The 20,517-nt window shown below is 42.3% G+C and overlaps 1 protein-coding gene across 1 annotated transcript; it reads right to left on the reverse strand.

Annotated features, from left to right (window-relative positions):
* Positions 1 to 1,669: 1,669 nt before the first annotated feature.
* Positions 1,670 to 20,426, reverse strand: msi1b (musashi RNA binding protein 1b). The gene is made up of 15 exons (XM_041042226.1): positions 20,297 to 20,426; positions 19,945 to 19,985; positions 19,339 to 19,420; positions 19,077 to 19,161; positions 13,320 to 13,361; positions 10,857 to 10,949; positions 7,701 to 7,749; positions 7,122 to 7,204; positions 6,917 to 7,034; positions 5,689 to 5,769; positions 4,628 to 4,684; positions 4,148 to 4,210; positions 3,324 to 3,478; positions 2,417 to 2,462; positions 1,670 to 2,317 (listed from the first exon to the last, which is right to left on the reverse strand). The coding sequence occupies exons 1-14, from the start codon at positions 20,353 to 20,355 to the stop codon at positions 2,421 to 2,423; spliced, it is 1,050 nt and encodes a 349-aa protein (XP_040898160.1). The 5' UTR covers positions 20,356 to 20,426; the 3' UTR covers positions 1,670 to 2,317; positions 2,417 to 2,420.
* Positions 20,427 to 20,517: the final 91 nt, after the last annotated feature.

The raw sequence follows: 20,517 nt of genomic DNA on the forward strand, positions 1-20,517 counted from the left end.
AGCAGTGATGATGGAAGAGACAAATCAGCCAGAAGAGAGAAATGAGAGGGACTCAGAGGCAGGCTGGTGACGAGTCTGAGCAGACTGAAGACTCAGGCCAGAAGACACACTGACTGAATTCTGCTGTTACTCAGAAACAAATAAATAGGAATTCACTACAAATGTATGTACAGTCACAGGTGTAGTAATTTATTACACATTCATAGTCATTTAGTACAAAATTAAATTATTGCAATGTTAGTCATTTTAGTACAAAATTTGTAGCAATTTGACAGTCAGTAGTTGTTAAATGGCGTTTTGTGTGTTTCTTACGACATGAAAGTGTGTGAAAGCCTCTCACCTGTTCTGCAGCACAGTACAGTGTCCCGACCAAACTTTGAGGAGGGCCACACTGTATGATCTAACGCTATATGAAGTATAATGAACATGTACATGGACATCAGCTGATGGAAGAACGTTCGAGAGTCTTTATGTGCAAGAAAGGTCAAATAGGACACAAAAGTGGAATGTTTTAAAATAATTTATTAGGAATTTTAAAAAGTTTTTTTTTTCAAAGGAATAAACATGACAGGAAAAAGAAAATCAGAAAATGTTACAGTGTCGACAAGATTGTTATTTTTCAGTGAAAACAGCATCAAAGTATGAACTACCATGGTAGCCCGCAGCAGAGTGAGAGTGAGTGTATCAAAATGTAAAACCTGGTGTCTTGTAGATCGAGAGTGCTTTGTTCTTACGCTAACATTCGAAGGAAAACACATATCGTGATCGGCCAGTGCAACATTGTAGTAGCTCTGAACAAAATTGTTTTGGTCTAAAAATAGTTGTCACATTGCTACAATCTGTGACCTCCAGTGGATTTGCAGTGATGGATTGGGAGGTGGTGGGGCTGGTGATAGGTAAACAAGAGTTAATAGGACCTCCACCCCCTTTCCTGTGGGGAAAAACCACCTTTCTAAAAAAGATTTAACCATCCACACTTTGACACAGATGTTAATGTAATAATAAAAAAAGTCAGATTAAAATTTCACATTTGCAACTGAGGTACCACCCACCCCACCCTCAACCCCATCAAAAAAAAAAAAAAAAGAAAAAACAGCACATGGCACATTGGAAACCAATGTGTATAAAACCATATGACATGCTCACGCAAACATCAGCACAACCTGCAGAGTGAATCAGTCATAAACACGTTCACTGTGTATGACTGACCGCTCCTGCAAACTAGTCTTCATTTTCCTTCACAAACAATCATCACATATTGAAAATCACAGTTAAAACAACAATATGACAAAATAAGAAAACAGCATGTTTTTTTTTCCTCTCCTGATAAAGGAGTGTTTTCACACCCACGTATCCCCAACAGTAAAGTGTTGTTCCAGACTCAGCCTCTCTCCTGCTGGACTCAGAGCTCAAAGTGTTTCGGCTCTGACGTAGCCTCCGAACGCAGCGACACACTCCAATGACACATCATTCATAAATGCCTGGAGAGAAATGCAGCATATGGCTGGTCTTATATTGAAAGACAAACTGAAATGTTCTTGACCTCCAAGTGAAACTTGCAGATGATACGTAACAGTCAAGCTTTCCAACACATTTCTCCAAAGCCTCCCAGACACAAAATTAGCTGACCCCCGCCCCTCTAAGCCCTCCCACCCCCCGCCCACCAGGAACCAGAGTCATATTTACAATATTTTACAAATTGTACAGCTCATGTAGGCATATTATGTAACTGTGACTAATGACCTTTGTCGCCTGACCATTATTAGTATAACAAGTCTTCGTTAAAAACCTACCAAGATATACACTTTGTGACACATTCTCAAGAAATAGTATTAATCACAAATGTTTTGTTAAATTCAGTATGAACTAGTATAGACAACTAGACAAATATACAGTATTCCAGTACAAATTACAGCTCTTGACCTTCAAACAGGCTTCACCTGGAGATTTAACTCCTCATATCTCAGAGAGATCAGGGTCAAAGTTCAAATAACCCAATAAAACACAGCCAAAACAGATAAAGAAACAATGCAGCCATCACAAAAAAAACAGCAAGGTGAAACATAACAACAACAACAAAAAAAAAAACACTAAAAATTCAGCATCTGCAAGTGTTGCTATTACATGTAGTGATAAACATTTTCGCTCCTTTTACAAACTTTTTCTTCTTCTTTTTTTTTCTCAGGAGGTGGAGTTTAGTGAGGCGTCAGTAGGGTCGGCCGAGTTCAGGCTGACACAAGGTGGACTGGACAGAGACAGGCCAGATCAGCTCCAAAGCAGCTTCAACTCCTTCCAGCTCTAAGTCTACAGCTCTGCACTGACACAGAAACCATGTGGATTACTCACAGGTTACTCGAAATGATTTTACACGTCAGGTTTTTAAACAGGATGGTAACCGGCAAGAGGACTGACTCACACTCTCAGTGATATCCGTTAGTGAAGGCCGTGGCGATCAAGGGGCCCTGTGGGGACAAGAACCAAGAAGTTTAAAGTTCATTTCCTTGTCAGTAAAATGCAGACTTTGACTTCATTTATTCAGATTTTTTATTCTCAGGTTGAAGTTGAAATCAGCTGCTGTTGTGTTTCTTTGTAATGAAAACAACAGGTCCTGAATCGTGATGGCACACAGCTGAGAAACACTGAATTAATCCATCTACCACTTTCAGCCACAGCACAGGGCTCTAAATTGAGGCAGTTTGAGGAGGTATAAATATGAGTTTCCATCCACCAGTTGTAAAGCAAATTTAGAAAAGTCAAAATGAAAAAAAAAAAAACAAATCTCAAATATAAGAAAAAAAGATTTTTCCAATAAATGATGCCGGTGCTGGATTGGTTTCTGCTTCTTTTTCTTCTTTTATTTACAGCACAGCAGATTCAACATCAGCATCAATGCCAGGAGCTGTAGAGCAATAGTTTTGAGAAAAACACTTATTTGCTTTATTTCTGGAGTTAGATGAAAAGATCAATACCACTCTTGTGTCTGTCCATTCAGTAGGAAGTTACCATCAGAAGCCAATTAGCTTAGCTGAGCACAAAGTCTGGAAACTGGATTTTGTTCCCCTTGGACAGAGCCTGGCTGTCCCCCTACACTGCTAGTCTTTGTTGGCTGTAGTTTTACATTCAATGGTTAGATAATAGATTTAATTTCATAATATTGTGCTTCCACTTTGAAATTAATTTAAAATTTACAAGAAATACATATGGTTTCTCTGGATTGGATATAACAGATCCATGACCAGCAGCTTTAGTTATGTTAAGGAACAGGGACGGAAACTATTCCAATACAGAACTCAAACACATAATCAGAAGCGACGATATCTCACCCCCAAACTATGGCTGAATCCAGTGCTTGGGGCGGGGCTCGCAGCGCTGAGGTAACTGCTGACAGCCGACTCCTGACTGGCTGTTCCATACAGGTCTGCCATCGGCCCCGGGCTGCTCGTACCTAAAAATCCAGCTGAGCGAGATGGGGTAGAGCCTAAGAGTAAAAATAAGAACAACATTAGAGAGACTTGCAAGCTTGCTACTTGGATTCAGTTTCTCTCAGTTAGCTGCATTTTAAATCATATAGTTTTATTTCATTACACTATGAGGTAGAGATGAAAGAAAGTCAATGGATGTAGCCCAACCTAAAACACAATTTACACATTACGCACAGTAAACTGTACATTTTCTTACCCATTATAATTTTGAGTAATTTGTCTATTTTCACTGAAAGGGAGAGATCATATGTACAGTATTTTCTACAGATCTTCATGGTCCTCAGAGGATGGATCAGCTGACTTTGTTGATCTTCTGACTTTTCCTCTAAAGCCACCCTGAGGTCAACATGTAGTTCTGAGTGAAATGTTTCGACAACTATTGTGTGGACCACTATCACAGGTACAGACATTCATGTTCCCCTCAGGATGAACTGTAATAAGTTTTCATCCAGCGGCATCATGACATTCTCATCAACCTCAGCTGCTCCATGTGTTTGACGCTAATTAGCAAATGTTAGAAAAATAAGCAAGGGCTAAAAGGTTTTTGTTTTTTTTTAATTAAAATTAAAATGTTGAAACATGAAATGAGTCACCTTCATTTAAGATGCTCACTCTAGCCCTGCTAAGGAAACAAAAAAGCTTTTTTCTTTTTTTCATTTTAATACCTCTGACTACTGCTGCTGCTGCCGCCGCTGCTGCCATTGGTCCATATGCTGTAAGAGGAATGGCTAAAAAGGGAAGAAAAAGAAAATCCAGGTTAAACACCTTTTATATGTCAGTGTACATAATAGCCAACTAAAAACACGTAATTTTTAAGTCTCAGTCCAGTGACCTCAGAAAACCAAGTCCTGTACTGATGCACAAGGAAAGAGGGGTAAAAATTTCCGGTAGGAGTACTGGAGTTATCCATCCTGCTTATCATTTAATAATATGGAAATTCTTTATGAGGTCAGTGGAGGAAGACTTTAAAGCAAACAACACAACCTTCCTCTTTACTGTCATCAATCCTGCCTTCAGTTCGAGACCGAGGAGGACCGACAAACACAAACATGCAAACCAAAGAGTGATCAGGTGTTGATGCTAACGTGGCGTGTAGCAGACTGACAACATGCTGCTTGTAAAGTCCAGAGGAGGGACTGACTGACCTGTGAGCTCAGGGGGGTGGGGTGAAGTCAGAAGGGGAGTCCTCTCTAAGTGGAACTCTAAAACAGAAACATCAGAGTGCTGTTGAGACACACACCACCACCGCCGGCGAGGAGAACACACACGCGTACAGGCAGGGAAACACACACAGGGTTTGAGGAACGCAAACAGGAATTAAAGGATGGAAGGATGTTTTAAAGCCAAAAAAGTGGTGTTAAAAATGATAAGACAGTATTTATTGTAAAAATAGAAAATAAATATATAGCAAGTGTCATACAATCCAATAACTTCAGTTCAAAAGAGTACTTTGATTTCATTAATATTTTTCTTTGGTGGACATTTAATTTTGGAATAAACTCCAAAATCAACTTCACACAGACACACACACAGTGAAACACACAGCCATGCTAACATGCACACACACACACACACACACACACACAAGCTAAGCATATGCAAATTCCACTCCCTGATATTTACAAGCAGCCATTTACACTCACAGTGTAACATGTTTGTATTTGTGACAGTGTCTACTGTCAGTTCAATACAAAACTACACCAGCTACTGACTTTGTTCTTGCATAAGATATAGTCATCCTTATTTTTTTTCCCCCTGATAAATCATTCCATACAGGACTCCACTCCATTCAACCACATTTGTCTCTGCTGCTCAGTGAATACACCCATTTTTACATGTACAGTCGCTCACCACACAACAACTCTGGAAACAAGAACATGTTATTTTATCACCATACTTTGGGTCAAATTGGTCATTTTCTCTCTTTCCATGTTGTTCATTCCCTTCAGTTACTGAGTCTAGTGTATGTTTCAGTGTGTACAGTCTACGAAGGAGGTAAGGAGGATTTTCGTGTCTGTGCTTTAATTGCATTACCGGTGACCACGGATCCAAACTCTAAAGACGTTTCCTTTTATGTCTCACCCAGCACCATGCATCTACAAAGGTGAACACTTGCACTTGCTACCTAAATATGGCTGTGTGTTTATTTCTCAGTTAAAGTTTATTTCTCAAAGTGTATCAGGAGCAGAAAATGTGCTGCGATTACCCGGGAACTGGTAGGTGTATCCAGGAGTGATGCCAGCGTAGCTCCGGCTGGTGTAGGTGGCTGTCTGGAAGCCTGGATAACCTGCGGAAAATAAAATCACTGTCAACAGTGGGATTACACCAAAAAATGTGACATGTTGCACAGGGTGTTGTGTGTGTGTGTGTGGTTATGCTGCCCCCTAAGAGTAAAGCCTGGTACAGTCTGTGACATGCAGGTGGGTGATATCCTACACCTGTGGTCTGGATTTCTTCACTGGGACAGGACTGAGCAGCTTACTGTCTTTGTCTTCTGTTTCACTCTCAGCAGTGCACATTACACAGAGATTTTCTTTGTACGCAACCTGCCACCTGGAGAACTGACCTCCGAACAATTTTCAGACGGAAAAAAATAATGGTATGATACCACAACTAATTTACTGTTATCATTTTATTTATTTATTTTTGACTATGTGGTGGCATACCCCCTCATCTACACCATATAATGAAAACACTTCAGTACTGAGGAGAAAGGTGCAATTCTCAGACTGAACAGTAGGTGATGCCATTGGTGTAAGCTTCAGACCCACAAGCAGGTCCTGACTACTGTGAATACTAAATTCAAAATCTGTTAATGAGTGGGCCATACCACAGTAACAGTGTAGGAATAGTGTTCAAGGCAGTCACAAGATGGGAACTGTTAAAGGGCCATTCCACTAGTTTTACAAATGAGGTTCATTTTACTGGTCATGGGGAATACTATGCAGCTTGAGCAGGTGTAAAATGTGACCAAGAAACTTTTAAAGAAAGCTTGCATTACAAACTGGAGGTATGAGGTTTAAGGTTGCATTATGGGAAATGTAGGATCCAGCATTTTTGGATCTTGACCACAAAGTCTTAACATCCACGTATCTCTGCCTGTGTGGCCTCTATTTTGACCACCCTTCTTTTATCTGTCACCTGTTGCTCTCAAAACTTCATGTGAGTGCAACATTTTATATGTTGGCCTCAGATAAAATGTGTACAGCTAATTAGCACTTTTTTGGTCACTTTTAAAGTCTAAGGCCTTGATAAACAAGGCTGCATCCTAAAGAGCTACAAACCGACGCACACAGCCCAGTTCAGTGGTCACCTTTCTCCCCCATGAGGCACCATGTGACCTTTAAGGCAGCTGGGGCCTTAATGCAGGGATAGTTATTGTCAGGCTCAGGTGTATAGCCACATGCTTCCTGTCCTGATCAATACTAACTTACCCAGCATACCAATGCCCAGCATGAAGGCGTCCATCCCATAGGGCATCACCCGAGAGCGCCCCCTGGCCGAGCCCGTGGGGGACATCACCTCCTTGGGCTGAGCTTTCTTACACTCCACCTGTTTCCAGACAAACGACGAATCAGTTCTTCTCGTTTCTGAATAAAATGATAATATCAGAGCGCTGTCACACACACAGTCGCTCACCATTTTGTTGTTGATTTCGTGGAAGTGGATCTCGCAGACTTTTTCCACCACATCCTCGTTCTCAAACGTCACAAAGCCAAATCCTGGTGAGGACAAGGCAATTTCATAAGCACAAAAATTTTCACACAGTATGGTGGATTTAAACAGTAGACCTTTCTGTGCAGCCGTACAGCTAATAGTCTCCAGTAATCAGCACTGTAATAGCCGCTTAACACATTTGCTGCCCCGCCCCCCCTTCAATGCTGCTATTCTGCACTCATCCTTTCTTCCCTCCCTTCCTGGCCAGAAGGCCCGGGCAAAGCTGGTAGGCTGTCATAATCGATCAGTCCTCGGGTGGGGAGGAGGTGCTTAAGGAGGCTTTATCCTGATCCCGATTAACGGACTGGCTAATTAGACTAGCCCCGTTCATCTCCTCCAGCTCAGCCCACAGGAAGGAGGCCCATGGGGGGGAGGAGGGGAGGGGGGATCAATAGACACCCAGGAAGGACTGAAGGAAGAGTAGTAAACTGAGGAACAGAAGGAGAGGAAAGGTAGAGATGTCGGGCATGAACGGACAGCGAGAGAATCAGCCCGTCTCACCTCTGTGTCTGTTGGTGGTCTTGTCGAACATGAGCATGGCATCGTCGACCTGGGGGGAGACAAACAACACAGTTTTTTAGCACGGTGCACTCTCTCTTGCCACGCGGCATATTGCCTGACCTCAGCCCTTCTCAAGTTCTGCAGGGAGGCTCAGCAACAGATGGACAGAAAGGAGGGGGAAGAGGGAGAGAGGGTGGGAGGGGATTGGAGACAAGCGACAGGTTACAAAGAGGAGACCAAGGGAGCAAAGACAGGAAAATATGAAGAAATACTGTACATGGCAAACAGACATAATGGGTGGCATGGAAAGTTGGAAGTTGTGTTTGCTGCTAAACTGCCCCGGTCACAATCCTTTTCACAGAGATCACATAATCCGCCCCCTTTTCTCCCCTACAAAGTTTGACATTCCCATGGCAACTGTACAAAAAGTCCTTATAAAAGAGCTCGAGCCAACATCAAATATGCTTTATGAATAGTGGGAGAGTGCCAGTGAGACAAAGAGGGCCGCAAAGAGAGAAACACTGACACACACACACACACACAAAGAAATTAGCCAGTCACAAGCAGAAAGGTGAATCCTGTGGGCAGGTGGAGACTCGATGAGAGGGGAGAGCTGATAGCGAGAGGAATAGCGACAGGTGGAGATATGGTGAAAGAGAGCACAGAGAGTCCTGTAAGAGAGAGAAAGAAAAAAAGGATTGGGTCAAAGTGGAAAGGGAGGAGAAAGAAGAGACAAAGGGAGAGGGAGACGGAGAACAAAGAGGCCTGGAGGCTTTGTTTGTTGGCACAGTCAGCCATAATTCCTCCTCCTCTTCTCCCTTTGACCTCTCCCTCCAGCCCAGCCTCCCTTTATAGAGCAAAGACACAGGTGTCTATTCTACACACATACACACACACACCCAGAGTTTCTTATGTCAAAGTTGACCTACTCTTCTCCCCCCTCCAACCCCCTTCTCTTGCCACAAGCTGACATGTTTATAGTCCAGTCTCTGCACACAGAGGTCCAAATAAACATTTGGTAAATTAATCTGCGCTCGCAGTCTATAATAAGTTTACTGGAGAGGGTCCACTGAATAATTTGTCATAGTCACATAGTCACACATACTAGCACACAGTGCGTGAGTGTGTGTGTGAGGACCCCCAAGGGCAGTTTGCCTACAGAAAGGTCAAAGGTGAGCGAGGAGTATCAGCATGAAAGGGGACCTGTTCCTCTGATGCCTCTCAAGTCACTGCTTCCTTCCAGCCTGACATTTGCTCAACGCAAATGCAACTCAAACATGTTCAACTCTGGATCGCTGCAAAAACTGACACGTTTATCCACAGATTTCCAAACTGTAAATGATCAGTTGTATGAAGGCTAAGGTCAAGATACCCAGGACACATTTTTCACGCTAGAGAGCCGTGATCTAACTTTGAGCTGTTGCCACAAAAACACATTTAACAAGGCAAATACACAGAAACTTATACAATCCTACCCTGAATTGAATCTGCACACTGTCACCCTGGAGGACACTATCAAAACATCACAACAACGCCCACAGTTCCTGTTAACCACCACAAACTGAGTTGATTGCACATCATTGCTCGATATTTCAAACACTGGGCATTTTAATGGCATACCGCCGGACAATATTCCCTCTTATCCCTTTTTTTTCCACCTCTCATCTTCCCTGTTATCCCCTGCCCATCCCTCTCCGCGCTCCTTTGTCCTCACCAGGACGGGACACAAAAGGTCCAGTGAGGCAGTCTAATCAGGAACTTCCATGGATGGCTGGAGCCTACATTTCACCGTCCATCCCTCGATATCTCTCTCGGCAAAAATTCATCTAGACGTTATGATTGAGGAGGGAGCACGGAGAAACTCGAGGCCAAACCTTTGGCACTGAAAATAAAGTACCATGCAGTCGGAAACGCGACAGCAAAAACCGAGTCTTCTCATGTTTGACTTTGAAAAGTTTCAAGGGTTTGCGCCGCCGACCGAGCATGTGAAATGCTGAAAAAATTTAGATGATTGTTTGATGATTTTTTTGTCAATTTTATTTTGCACAAGATGAACCAAAAGTCACGTGGCACTTAAATCAAACATATTATTTCTCCATACGTATTTAGGAGTGTGAACAATCCAGAAACTTCCCGTATGCAGATAACTTCTGAACAAACTAACAAAATATTTGTCTAGCTTTGTACACAGGCATAATGGCCCTCGTAAAACAGCCCCCCACACCCCATCTTTGCCCCAGTTCCCTCTCTTACGCCTCTGCAAACCTCTCTCAATCAGGCCCTCCCTCCCTTGTTGGTGCCTTTGTCAGCCCATCATCTATTCTCTGCCCCCTGCCTCTCTCTCAATATAAGAAACTTGGGCAAAACTTTATGGAGAAATATATTAAAAACACAAACACATCACAGACGTAACAGTTAAGGTGTAAGTTTGCAAGTTTTTCAGAATCAGTCGACTTGTATTTATTGTTACTAAACTCCTGAGTTAACCCCCACCCGACACACACACTCACGCTAACACCCCCGAACACCACCACCTCATCCCTCCTCCTTCCGAACAAAACCCCCTTACCCACAGAATTACTTGGGGACAATGGGCAGGCCAGGTCACCACGGTAACGGGCCAGGAGGGGGTTGTGGGTAGGAGCAGCTGTTACATCAGATTAATTCAGATTCTGATAATCCCTCCTCCTTCCTCACCATCACCACACACTCACTACAAAACTTTTCTCCCCCCTCCCTCTCCCTCCTCCTCTCTCTCCGCTCCCTCTTCTAGTCCCCCTAACTTCGCCTGCTGCTCTCGGAGCCTCTCGGCCTCGTTATTTTTCCCTTCCTACCCTCTTCAAGCCTTTTTCTCTCCATCCTTTCTCGCCCTCCTCCTCCTCCCAGCAGTAACTCCTTCACTTCCAGGCAGCCGCTCGACTCCGAGTGAAGTTTTTCTGCGAGAATTTGTGGTGAATCAGACCCGGCAGAGATGGTGGGATGCAGTGCTACGTGTTTCTAAGCTGCTGATTTGTTTCTGCACTGACGCCACCAGAGACAAACTTCTGTGAATCCATTAGACCTGACAAAGCGATCCTTCTTTTGACTCTGACCCACCTTGCTGTGTTTTCGTCATGATACCACAACAGCTTTAATGCTCTCTGAAACATTGCTCACCTTTCCAAACTGGTCAAAGTACTGCTTGACGTCCTCGATAGTTGTGTTTACTGACAGGCCTCCCACAAAGATCTTCTTGGTTCGAGTCACCAACTGTAAGAAAAGGAAAGGCGCTGATGAACCAGTTTTTTACACTGACTCTTGTCTCTGTTATCTTCAAGTACAATGTTCATTTAATAATATATCAGTTTAGGCATCAGTTAACAAGGGCATGACTTCAAGTGAGTATAGACTCATGTAGGTCAGTGTACTACTGCAGTATTTTGAATTAAAACTATTATATTTTCAATATCAAATGTAGCTACATGTGCATTACTTAGTAACACATCAGTGTTACTTTTTACCGTTGCTATAACTCTTTCTACACAAAAAAATTACAGAAAGAAATTTACAGTTTCAAAGTACAAAAGACCTCATGCCGTCAAAGTACAACAGTCTCATTAAAGACTATTTTAGATGAGATATTAGAGCTGCAACTATTATTTTCATCATTTATTATTTTACTGATTATTTTTTTCCATTAATTGATTGATCGTTTGGTTGGTGACCCATCACAAAATATTCAGTTCACTATAATTTACAACCAAGAAAAGCAGCAAATCCTCACATTTGAGAGCCTTTCGAATTTTTACGTAAAAGATCAACTGATTATCAGAATAGCTGGTGATAAATTTTCTCTTGATGGACTAATCGATTAATTGACCAATCACAGCAGCTCTATGTTTCTATAGTAGAAAACTTAGTCCTTAGAAAAAGGACAAATAAAGGATTTACAGTATTAATATGTGTCTTGTCGTTCACAGGAGCAAATACAAATTCACACACACTGCTGAACATTAGTGAAGATGAAGCCTTCAGAGGTGAAATGGAAAAGTCATAGAACAGATGTCTGAATGCTTTACTGCTCTCAGTGATTATTCAAATATATATGTCTTTAAATAGATGTAAAAAATGAGTGATGCATTGATTTGAACAGTCAGATGAAAACACAGTTACTACCTGGGAGAGGATAAAATGCCACATAATGAAAAGAACAGTGTAAAACAAATCAGAACTATGTTAAACATAAATGCACATAATCAAATGCACATAATCAAGATTACATTCTTCACTATAATTTTGCTGTACAAGTTGGGTTCATAGGGACCATTACTGAGCCCAGCTTGGCTCAAACAGACTGACACAGCGCCAAAACATGGCACCTCTCATTTCTTCTATTACTTATATCCGTTTCTTTTCTGTGATGCTTGCTGACCTTAAGTACACATAATCTTTAAATAAAATTCACTATTTCCTGGACATAGCGCAACACCTGACAGCTGTAATTATTTTGGCCCCACTCTCTTCCACTTTCTTTCATAGCTATTTGTGACGAGATGAAAAACTGAGCCCGCTCAGTCGCACAAAGTGGGAGACAAGCAGAATGTAACAGCACAGTTTTCAGTCAGTGCTGCCTGTTAGTCTGGTTTCAGTCAGCAGAGACCACTTTTATTTAGCAGTGAGTAGAGAAACAAATACAAGGGAACAGGCTGTCAGCTTGATTTAACCCCCTTAACACTGGAGGTGTGTCAGAGTTTCACTACAAAATATAAAGGACTGACTAATGTGGACTGTATAATATTTTGTCAGCATAACATTACGGTTTTGTACTAGCACAACATAACACAAGCTGCATATCAACATAAGCCAAACCGTGACCTTTTAAAAATTTCAATTTTTTTCATAGGGCATTTAATTTCTCTGTTTTTCTTTGTTTGTTTGTTTGTTTTTTGGCTGCTGCAAGTGCCACCATCCACCAATTTTTTTTTTTTATCTAGCTATGAGTCATTCTTTAACGTCTGTCATGCGTTGCATTATGGAATGATGGCGTCCATGACCATCACCTTCAAAATTCAAGCATTTTGGTAATTTATGTTTGTATTTTTTATGTATAGTTCATTTTGTCATTTTTCCCCCTGTGATCTCCTTTGCTCACACACTGCAAACATGAAGTCTCACCAGAGCTGATGCAACAACCTGTGGTAAGGACATATTTGCAAATCTGTTGGATTTAAGCAAATGTTATAAGGCGACACATGGTTTTCCTTGTACTCACTAACAGTATTTATTTTTTGCTGATGCCTCATAAAGCTGTTCTTTCAGTTTCTCAGTGTGTTGCTGTGAATAGAAAAGACTAGCTGCCTCAGATCAGGACACAGCGTACTTGAAACACAATACAGACATTTAGGTGGGTTTAACAATAACGTGTGTTTCTGAAGTTGTCGCTAAAGTTTTTGTTAACACACAATCACACGGCAGTTTAGTGATGTCAGCGCTGCTCATGTTCATCAGATTATGGGGCATTAGCCCAGATAAGAGACTGAAACACTCAACACTCACTAACCTGCTGCAAACAATGCACACACGCACACACACACACACACACACACACACAACTTATCAGGAGGAGACAGTTCCACTCACCTTGGGCTGAGCTCTGCGAGGGAACGCAACCTTTGGATCGATCTACAGGAGAGAATATAGAAAAAGAGAGGACTGGTTAGTGTTGTGTCATGATACAGACAAACAAGCAACCTATTGGCTGTCCTCGGTGTACGCTGACATCACACCATCTCTCATTCCTTAATAACTCATCAATGAAGGTGTAATAATATCCGTGTTGTCCTCCTCTGGGCCTAGCACAATGTATTCACCAGTCTTAGATCAAAGCAATGATGTCAAAGACACCTGTATTTTAAGGCTTATCATACCCGGACTCCGCTGTGCTGATAAACAGAATGACACCATTTATAGTTGTGAAGCAAAATCTAGATGAAGTTGACATCAGCTGTACAGTATGTTCTCAAATCAATACACGCTGAGATCAAAAGATGGTGATGTTTTCTCATTATCACCTGCTTCAGACAGCAGACCGGGGTCTGGCTACATCCTGGTCAGAACGCACTACGGCTGTATGCTGATGCACATGTATGTGTGTGTATATGTGCGTCTTACAGTAATGTCAGTGTGTGTGAAACCTGTGGAAACAGTGACATAGTAATAGATGATATCTGGTCTAGGTGGTATCAATCATTAGGGCTGGGCATCAAACCTTATTTTGTTGGGAACTTCCTGAAATTAGGTCAAAGCAGAATACCAAAAACTGTACCAAGAACCGAAAGTTGGCATCAAACGTCTTCTGGACTTATTCTTTGATTCTGTAATTTTGACAGTTTTGGACAGTATTTAACTGTGGGCAAAGCTTTTGTACAGTTGCTTGTGTTTAGCAAAAATGTAATTTTTGTAGAAAAATATTATTATTTCTCAACGTAACATATTCTCCACAAAAATTGACCACTTCAATATCAGTGCCAAAACCCAGGTTTGAGAAAATTTCAAATGATAACCAGCTCTAATGACCAAAAAGAATTTATCCAATAGAACTTCTTATCCTTATACAGATTTCTATTTTTTTTTATTCTTTATTTTACATCGTTGACTGTGAATTATATTATATTTATTAAGACCTATTGCAGCTGCCAATAATCATTCTGATTTTCAATTCATCTTATCATCTTATTTTTTCATATTATTTCTTAAATCAACTCATTTATTGTGAGACTATAAAATGTAAGAAAACTGTAAAGGATATCCTTCACAGTGCTCCAAAAGCCATCTAAGTGCTTCTTTTATTTGACCAACGGTGCAAAATCCAAAGGTGTTCAGTTTATAATGACATAAAGCAACATATTCTCACATTTGAGAAGCTGAAACGAGTGAATGTTTGGCAGTGTTGTTTGATAAATTACTTAAGTGTTAAATTCCTTCCCAATTTTTGTTGATTCATTTTAATAATCAATTAATAATTTCAGCAGTAATTAGTATAAAGCAAGGAGAAAACTGGTGTGTAAACTGAATTTAGGCGAGCCCCTGTTCTACACTCTTCTGTCAGGTTACTGTCATGTTTATATTACATTATGTGAATGCTGTACACACATGTGCTTCTGATGTACTTATACATGTAATTGTGTGTGTGTATATGTGTGTGTACAGCTGTGCTCAGGTGGAATGCCTGGGAATGTCCAGTGAACCCCTGCCTCTCTCGTCACTACCATGTGACATGTGATCTCCTGGAATCTCACACAGGCACTACAATCACAAACACACCTCACCTCGGCAGGGAGAGCCCGAGAGGGAGGACAAGTGTGTCTGACAGAGAGTGGAGAGAGAGAGAGAGAGAGAGAGAGAGAGAGAGAGAGAGAGAGAGAGAGAGAGAGAGAGAGGGACAAGGAGGGAGAGGAGGACGGGATGGAGGACAGGGAGCTGTCAATCACACCACACTGACAGCAGATCCACCCAATTTTGTTTGTTTGTGTTTGTTTGTTTTTGCCTCCCTCAGCTTTGGACGGAAGTGATGACAACAACAGGGACCATTCATCACCCTGTACGCTTTCAGGTGATCCGGATCATCCTCTGCCCTGCAGTTCCTTACATTTACATCCAGGAAAAAGGACAAGCTTAACTTTTCTTTAGCAGCGAAAACTCTTCTGATATAAATCTTAGAACTACAAATACAAGAAAAAAACAAACAATAGAACTAAAGATAAATGACGTGGCTGAGCCCGCTGAATGTCACCAAGGTTAAGATTGGAGAGAGAACCACACCATGCCATGTGAATGCAATCATAAAATTGGAATTTGAGACCTCTATATTAGTCTATACTGGTCTAATAGAGCTAGAGAACAACTAGACTACTCCACACTGTACTGCTGTTACACTAACAGATGGTGAGACAGTACAGCGCTAAGATTAGTCCGTAACCATGACAGGGTAGAGTTGAACTACAGTAGAGAGCTAGAGCCTCTATGGTAAACCACATGCGTTTACCAGAGTAAGGGTAACAGTGTTGTTTCTAATAAGAGTTGACATCACCGCAAGTTTTATAAAAAAATGTATTTATTTTTTTGTTCTAGACAGCAGAGTGAGAAGACTATAGGCTAAGACTGGAGGATCAGATGCAGAGTCTACTGTTTAGTTTCTATGGTGGCTAGACTACTCTGATAGTCACCTCCGGTCACCAACCCTCCTGATGTCCAACACTCCTGTGCACATTCAAAAACAAACAGACACACACACAAACAAACAAAATCAAACACATGGCAGCACACAGCACATTCGTGGGGAGGAAACTGTGGACATTAAACAGATAAAGTGGCTGAATTAATGAAATCGGTTTGTTTCACGGGAAAAGTGTTGTGCAGATTTTGACACTAAAAGGCTGTAGGGTGGATGTTTCTTTGTGTTCTTTGTGTTTAACCTAAAATCTGAGTGTAAGACGGCGTATAAGCAACGATTTGTGACTAGTTTGGCAGCCAATCATGGTCCAATGTACAACTTACACAAGTGTGATGTGGAACCTCCAGGTCACATATACCGGGAATGAGCTTTTTGTGTGTGTGTGTGTGTGTGTGTGCGCGTGTGTGTGTGTGTGTGTGTGTGCGTGTGCGTGTGTGTGTCCAGCAGTTAAACTTCTGAAACAAAAAATATTTGCATATTCGTGGATTCAAGGTTTTTCAGTGAGGGAGGAGATGCTGCTGTCACACTGAAAATTACAACATAACATTTTTGTGGAATAAAAACATATCACACACAAATTATTATTCCAAGCAGAGCATATTTATGTGTCATGAAGCATGTCTGGAGGGGATCTCTAACTTAAAACACTTAACACTTTCTCTTATTTAAAGTCAGAGCCGTGTTTTCGTTAGAGGCCTAACCTCTCTGCACAAACAGAAAGGTAGCAGGGAAGAAGCTGATCGTAATTCCAAGAGAGGTTTATGAAATCAGGGCAATCCACTTTGAACAACTACATCCCAGCTATGCAACAGTTGGCTGAGTGCGCTGCCTGTCACAGCCTGAGCTGGGAACACACTTAAGGCAACATGCCGATTGGGCAGCACTCAATATCTCCGAGGAACAACTCAAGCTTGTTGACTCCAATCCTATTAGTTAGGAGAGCCATACTAATCACAGATGGCCGTTACCCCCCCTTCAACCCCCCCCCCCCCCCCAACTCAACCATTTCGTCTTACCACCCCAGCATGGAAATGGTTAACGGGGGCCACAAATATGCCTGATGCAAAACTGCGAAGAGCTGTGTGACTTTGTTGAAAAACTCTCTGCTGTGCACCTTAGAGCTGCAGTTGAATGGAAACTTTGTCCCACAAAGGTGCAGTTTGCATCAGCCGTCACTAACTTTACAGATAGCAGGAAACTGGGAGGGCACCCAGAGGGGCGACTAACAGAGCAGCAGTTACATAAATCACAGTAAAACCTGCCTCACTATGCCGGTCAAAACCGGGCCGCATCTGTCCTTCAACACAATAAGTACCAATAAATTCCTCTGCAGCACTGTATTTGCTCTTTAGCCTCTCGGCTGTGCAAAGCTCTGTTAATTCCAGTGCCGGAGCGGTTCAGTCGGTCACAGCATGGCACATTCTTTCTGTTGCCACTGGAGAACTTTTCTCTCCCCTCTCTAACAGGATAACCTGTCTGTATAAGAGAGAGGGAGAGGGAGAGGGGGGCAGGGTGAGCAGTCTAAAAGGCCTACTCTACTCACCATCCAACCCCTGTGGCTGATCACTGAGCCCTCTCCACGCCAAACACACGCTCTCTGAGGCTGCCACAGCCCCCCACCAAACGCTACCGACACACCCAACTGCCAGCCACAAGGGGCCCTGCCACGGCCCACGGGGCTGCGCAGAGTTAACACATGCACAAGTTGAGGGCAAAAACTCAAATTAAAAAGAGGGGACCATCATCTCTGGAGTCTGCCATGAATAAACTCAATAAGTTGCTTATGAGAGGAGGCAACATGAGGATAAACTGTCGGTATCATGACCTCCAGTCTCTGTGACTGCGACTGTTTATGCCGTCTTGATTTCTGGTATCCAAGAAATGATTGTAAATGATGTGCATTGTTATCTTCCTCTTTTTTTCTTTTGTGACAAAGCCATTCTTCAACTGTGGAGGGGGGGGGGGGGTCACTATGGAAACAAACCCCATGGCGAGTTAGTGGCGTCCAACCATGATAGTGCTACTTGTCATAGCTGTCGTGCCTGCAAGTGACATTATAGCAGTAGGACGCTGGGGAAACCAACAAAAATTACAAAAAATAATAATAAATTCAGTTTGACTTCTCTATCAAACAACTTCCACCTTGCTAATTTTGGATTCATAATAGCAAAAAAAATTCTCATTTCCTCGAAACTTTCTACAGTAAATAGCCTGGTTTTTTTTCTTCTCTATTTCCTTTTGCAGCACCTCCACTTATCTTCCAAAGCCTGGAGAAGGTGCACTGCTCAGAGCACAAAAGGGAAAAAGAAGAAATAGCCTCCCCTCATTTCAATACAGTGACTAACCCGCAGCCATCACCACTCCCACTGAGGAGAGAGGCGGGGGCAGTGGTCCCTATGGCGACCAACGGGCCACATTGTTCCCAGACCGGCCCACATTCATTACTGACAAAAAGACACACACACACACACACACACACACACACACACACACACACACAATCACACACTCTGCAACACAGGCAATTAATACATTTTAAGTTACAATTCACACAGGTGAAAGGGCCTGAATGTGCCACATTGACTTTATCAACGTTGCATTCACAGTTTTATTCTTTCTAGGATCAACAGGAAGCTGTGCGGAGTTTGTTTGTTGCTGCTTTCACACCTTAATGGTTTCAGGTTGCATTCGCTCGCTCCATTGAGAAACTTTTTCGGAGGTCAAATCTACCCCTCGGGGACAGAAAAGAAAAAAAAACACAAGACACAAAAAAAAAAAAGGAGAAAGAAAGTTTTGGTTCACTCTTCCTAGAAACCAAATCAAAGATTGGCAGTGAATGCAGCCCTGTCCGGTTCCCCTTGTTTCTATGGAAATTGACACTGGGTGACATTTTCTTGCCTGTTTGGCTGAAGAGCAAAGAGAGAGCGCAGTCTCCCGTGTGTCTCCGCTGTCAACTACTGACTTTATCATGTAACATGCTCACATCTGAGGTGTAGCAGCGGACACAGACGTGGTTTGAGAAAAACATCAGCATGGCAGAACCTTAGTAAACATACGAAAATGTAGCAATGTTACACCTCTCTAGCGGATTATTGGAAAATCCACTAATCAAACACTGAGCAACCGGATTAGCTGGTGGTGGGAAGTAAATACAGAGAACTCACTGTTTTGGAGTCCAACTCGTGCCTGGTTTGGGCCAAAACTTTATCCACGCCGGCCTGATCAACAAAGGTGACGAATCCGAACCCTCTGCAGACATTGGGGTGGAGGGGGGTAAGGGAGAGAGAGGGAGAGAGGGAGGAAGGGGGTATTAATGACACAGAAACTGATGTTGACATGTAATGATATGTTATGAGCAGTGAGGAATCACGGAGGTCAGATAAACTTTCAGCTCCGGCGGAGGAGCCGGGCTCACAGCTCCCTCACCTCGAGCGCTTAGTAACCGGATCTCGCATCACCATACACTCCTTCACCTCGCCGTACTTGCAGAAGTACTCCTTCAGACCCTCTGGGAAACAAAACAAGGTGGAAAGAAGACACATTAATTGATGAATTCGAGAGGCTGAAAACAGATGACAGCTTTTTAATAAAAAGTTAGCACAGAGTTTGGCTACAGGGTCAAACTTTTTCACCCTGCTGAGATTTCTTTCAGCAAACTTCATACATTTTCCAATTAAATGTGTCAAAAACAAAAAGATCGGGGCTGAAAAAAATTAAAATTACACAATAATTCCAACTAAAAAATCTCATCTTATCAGAGCCTAAATAATTTAATTTCACCCTTTTTAATGAGATTTCAAGAATCACACATTTACTCTACGGTAGTTCTGAATGGGGGCATTCATTCTGGACCTGGTTTCATGTGTAAAACTAAAAAAACAGAAAATAAATACACTGATTCAATGTTAGCAGAGAGAAATTTTTAAGTAATACAGCTTTTCAAACAAGTTCCTCTTGGTTCCATCTAATCCATGCCAGGATTTTAAAAACATAGTGGCATTTTATGAGAGCAAGTGGTGGAAAAAGATTTACCTTGTGTTGTTTGCCAGCTGAGTCCACCTATGAACATTTTGCTGTGGAAAAAAGAAAATATCTCTATTTACATATTCATTAAAGGAGTATTCCGTGAGTTTAATATTTATAGGCTTACAGAGTAAAGACAAAGTTGTTACTGAGGTTTTGAAAGTGTAATCCAGGAGGTTAAAGACGTGTGTTTAAGAGTGTATCATCTCTGATTTTACATGAGGGCGCTCAGTGTGGAGGTGTGTGAGTCTGGCTGCGGACCAGAGTCTCCCTCGCAGAATACCAGGTTTGTTTCTGAGGTGTACGAGCAGAGGTACGAAAGAGAGAATTAAAAAAAAAAAAAAAAAAAGTTTTTCGTTACCAGGGGTCGTGAGGGGAGTCCGTGGTGGACAGGCTGCTCTGGCTCCCTTCCGTCTCCATTCCGTGTCCTCGCTGTGCGTGTGTGTGAGTGAGTGAGTGCCTGTGTGTCCGGGCCGAGCCGTGCGGGAAAACAGGCGGAGAGTGAGTGAGAGGAGCTGGGCGGGTTTGGCCCGGGGTGACACAGAGGGGAGCGGGCCAGATGCAGGCTGGGGCAGACTCCAC

This window comes from Toxotes jaculatrix, chromosome 7 (assembly GCF_017976425.1).
Source record: "Toxotes jaculatrix isolate fToxJac2 chromosome 7, fToxJac2.pri, whole genome shotgun sequence".
NCBI classification, from domain to species: Eukaryota; Metazoa; Chordata; class Actinopteri; family Toxotidae; genus Toxotes; species Toxotes jaculatrix.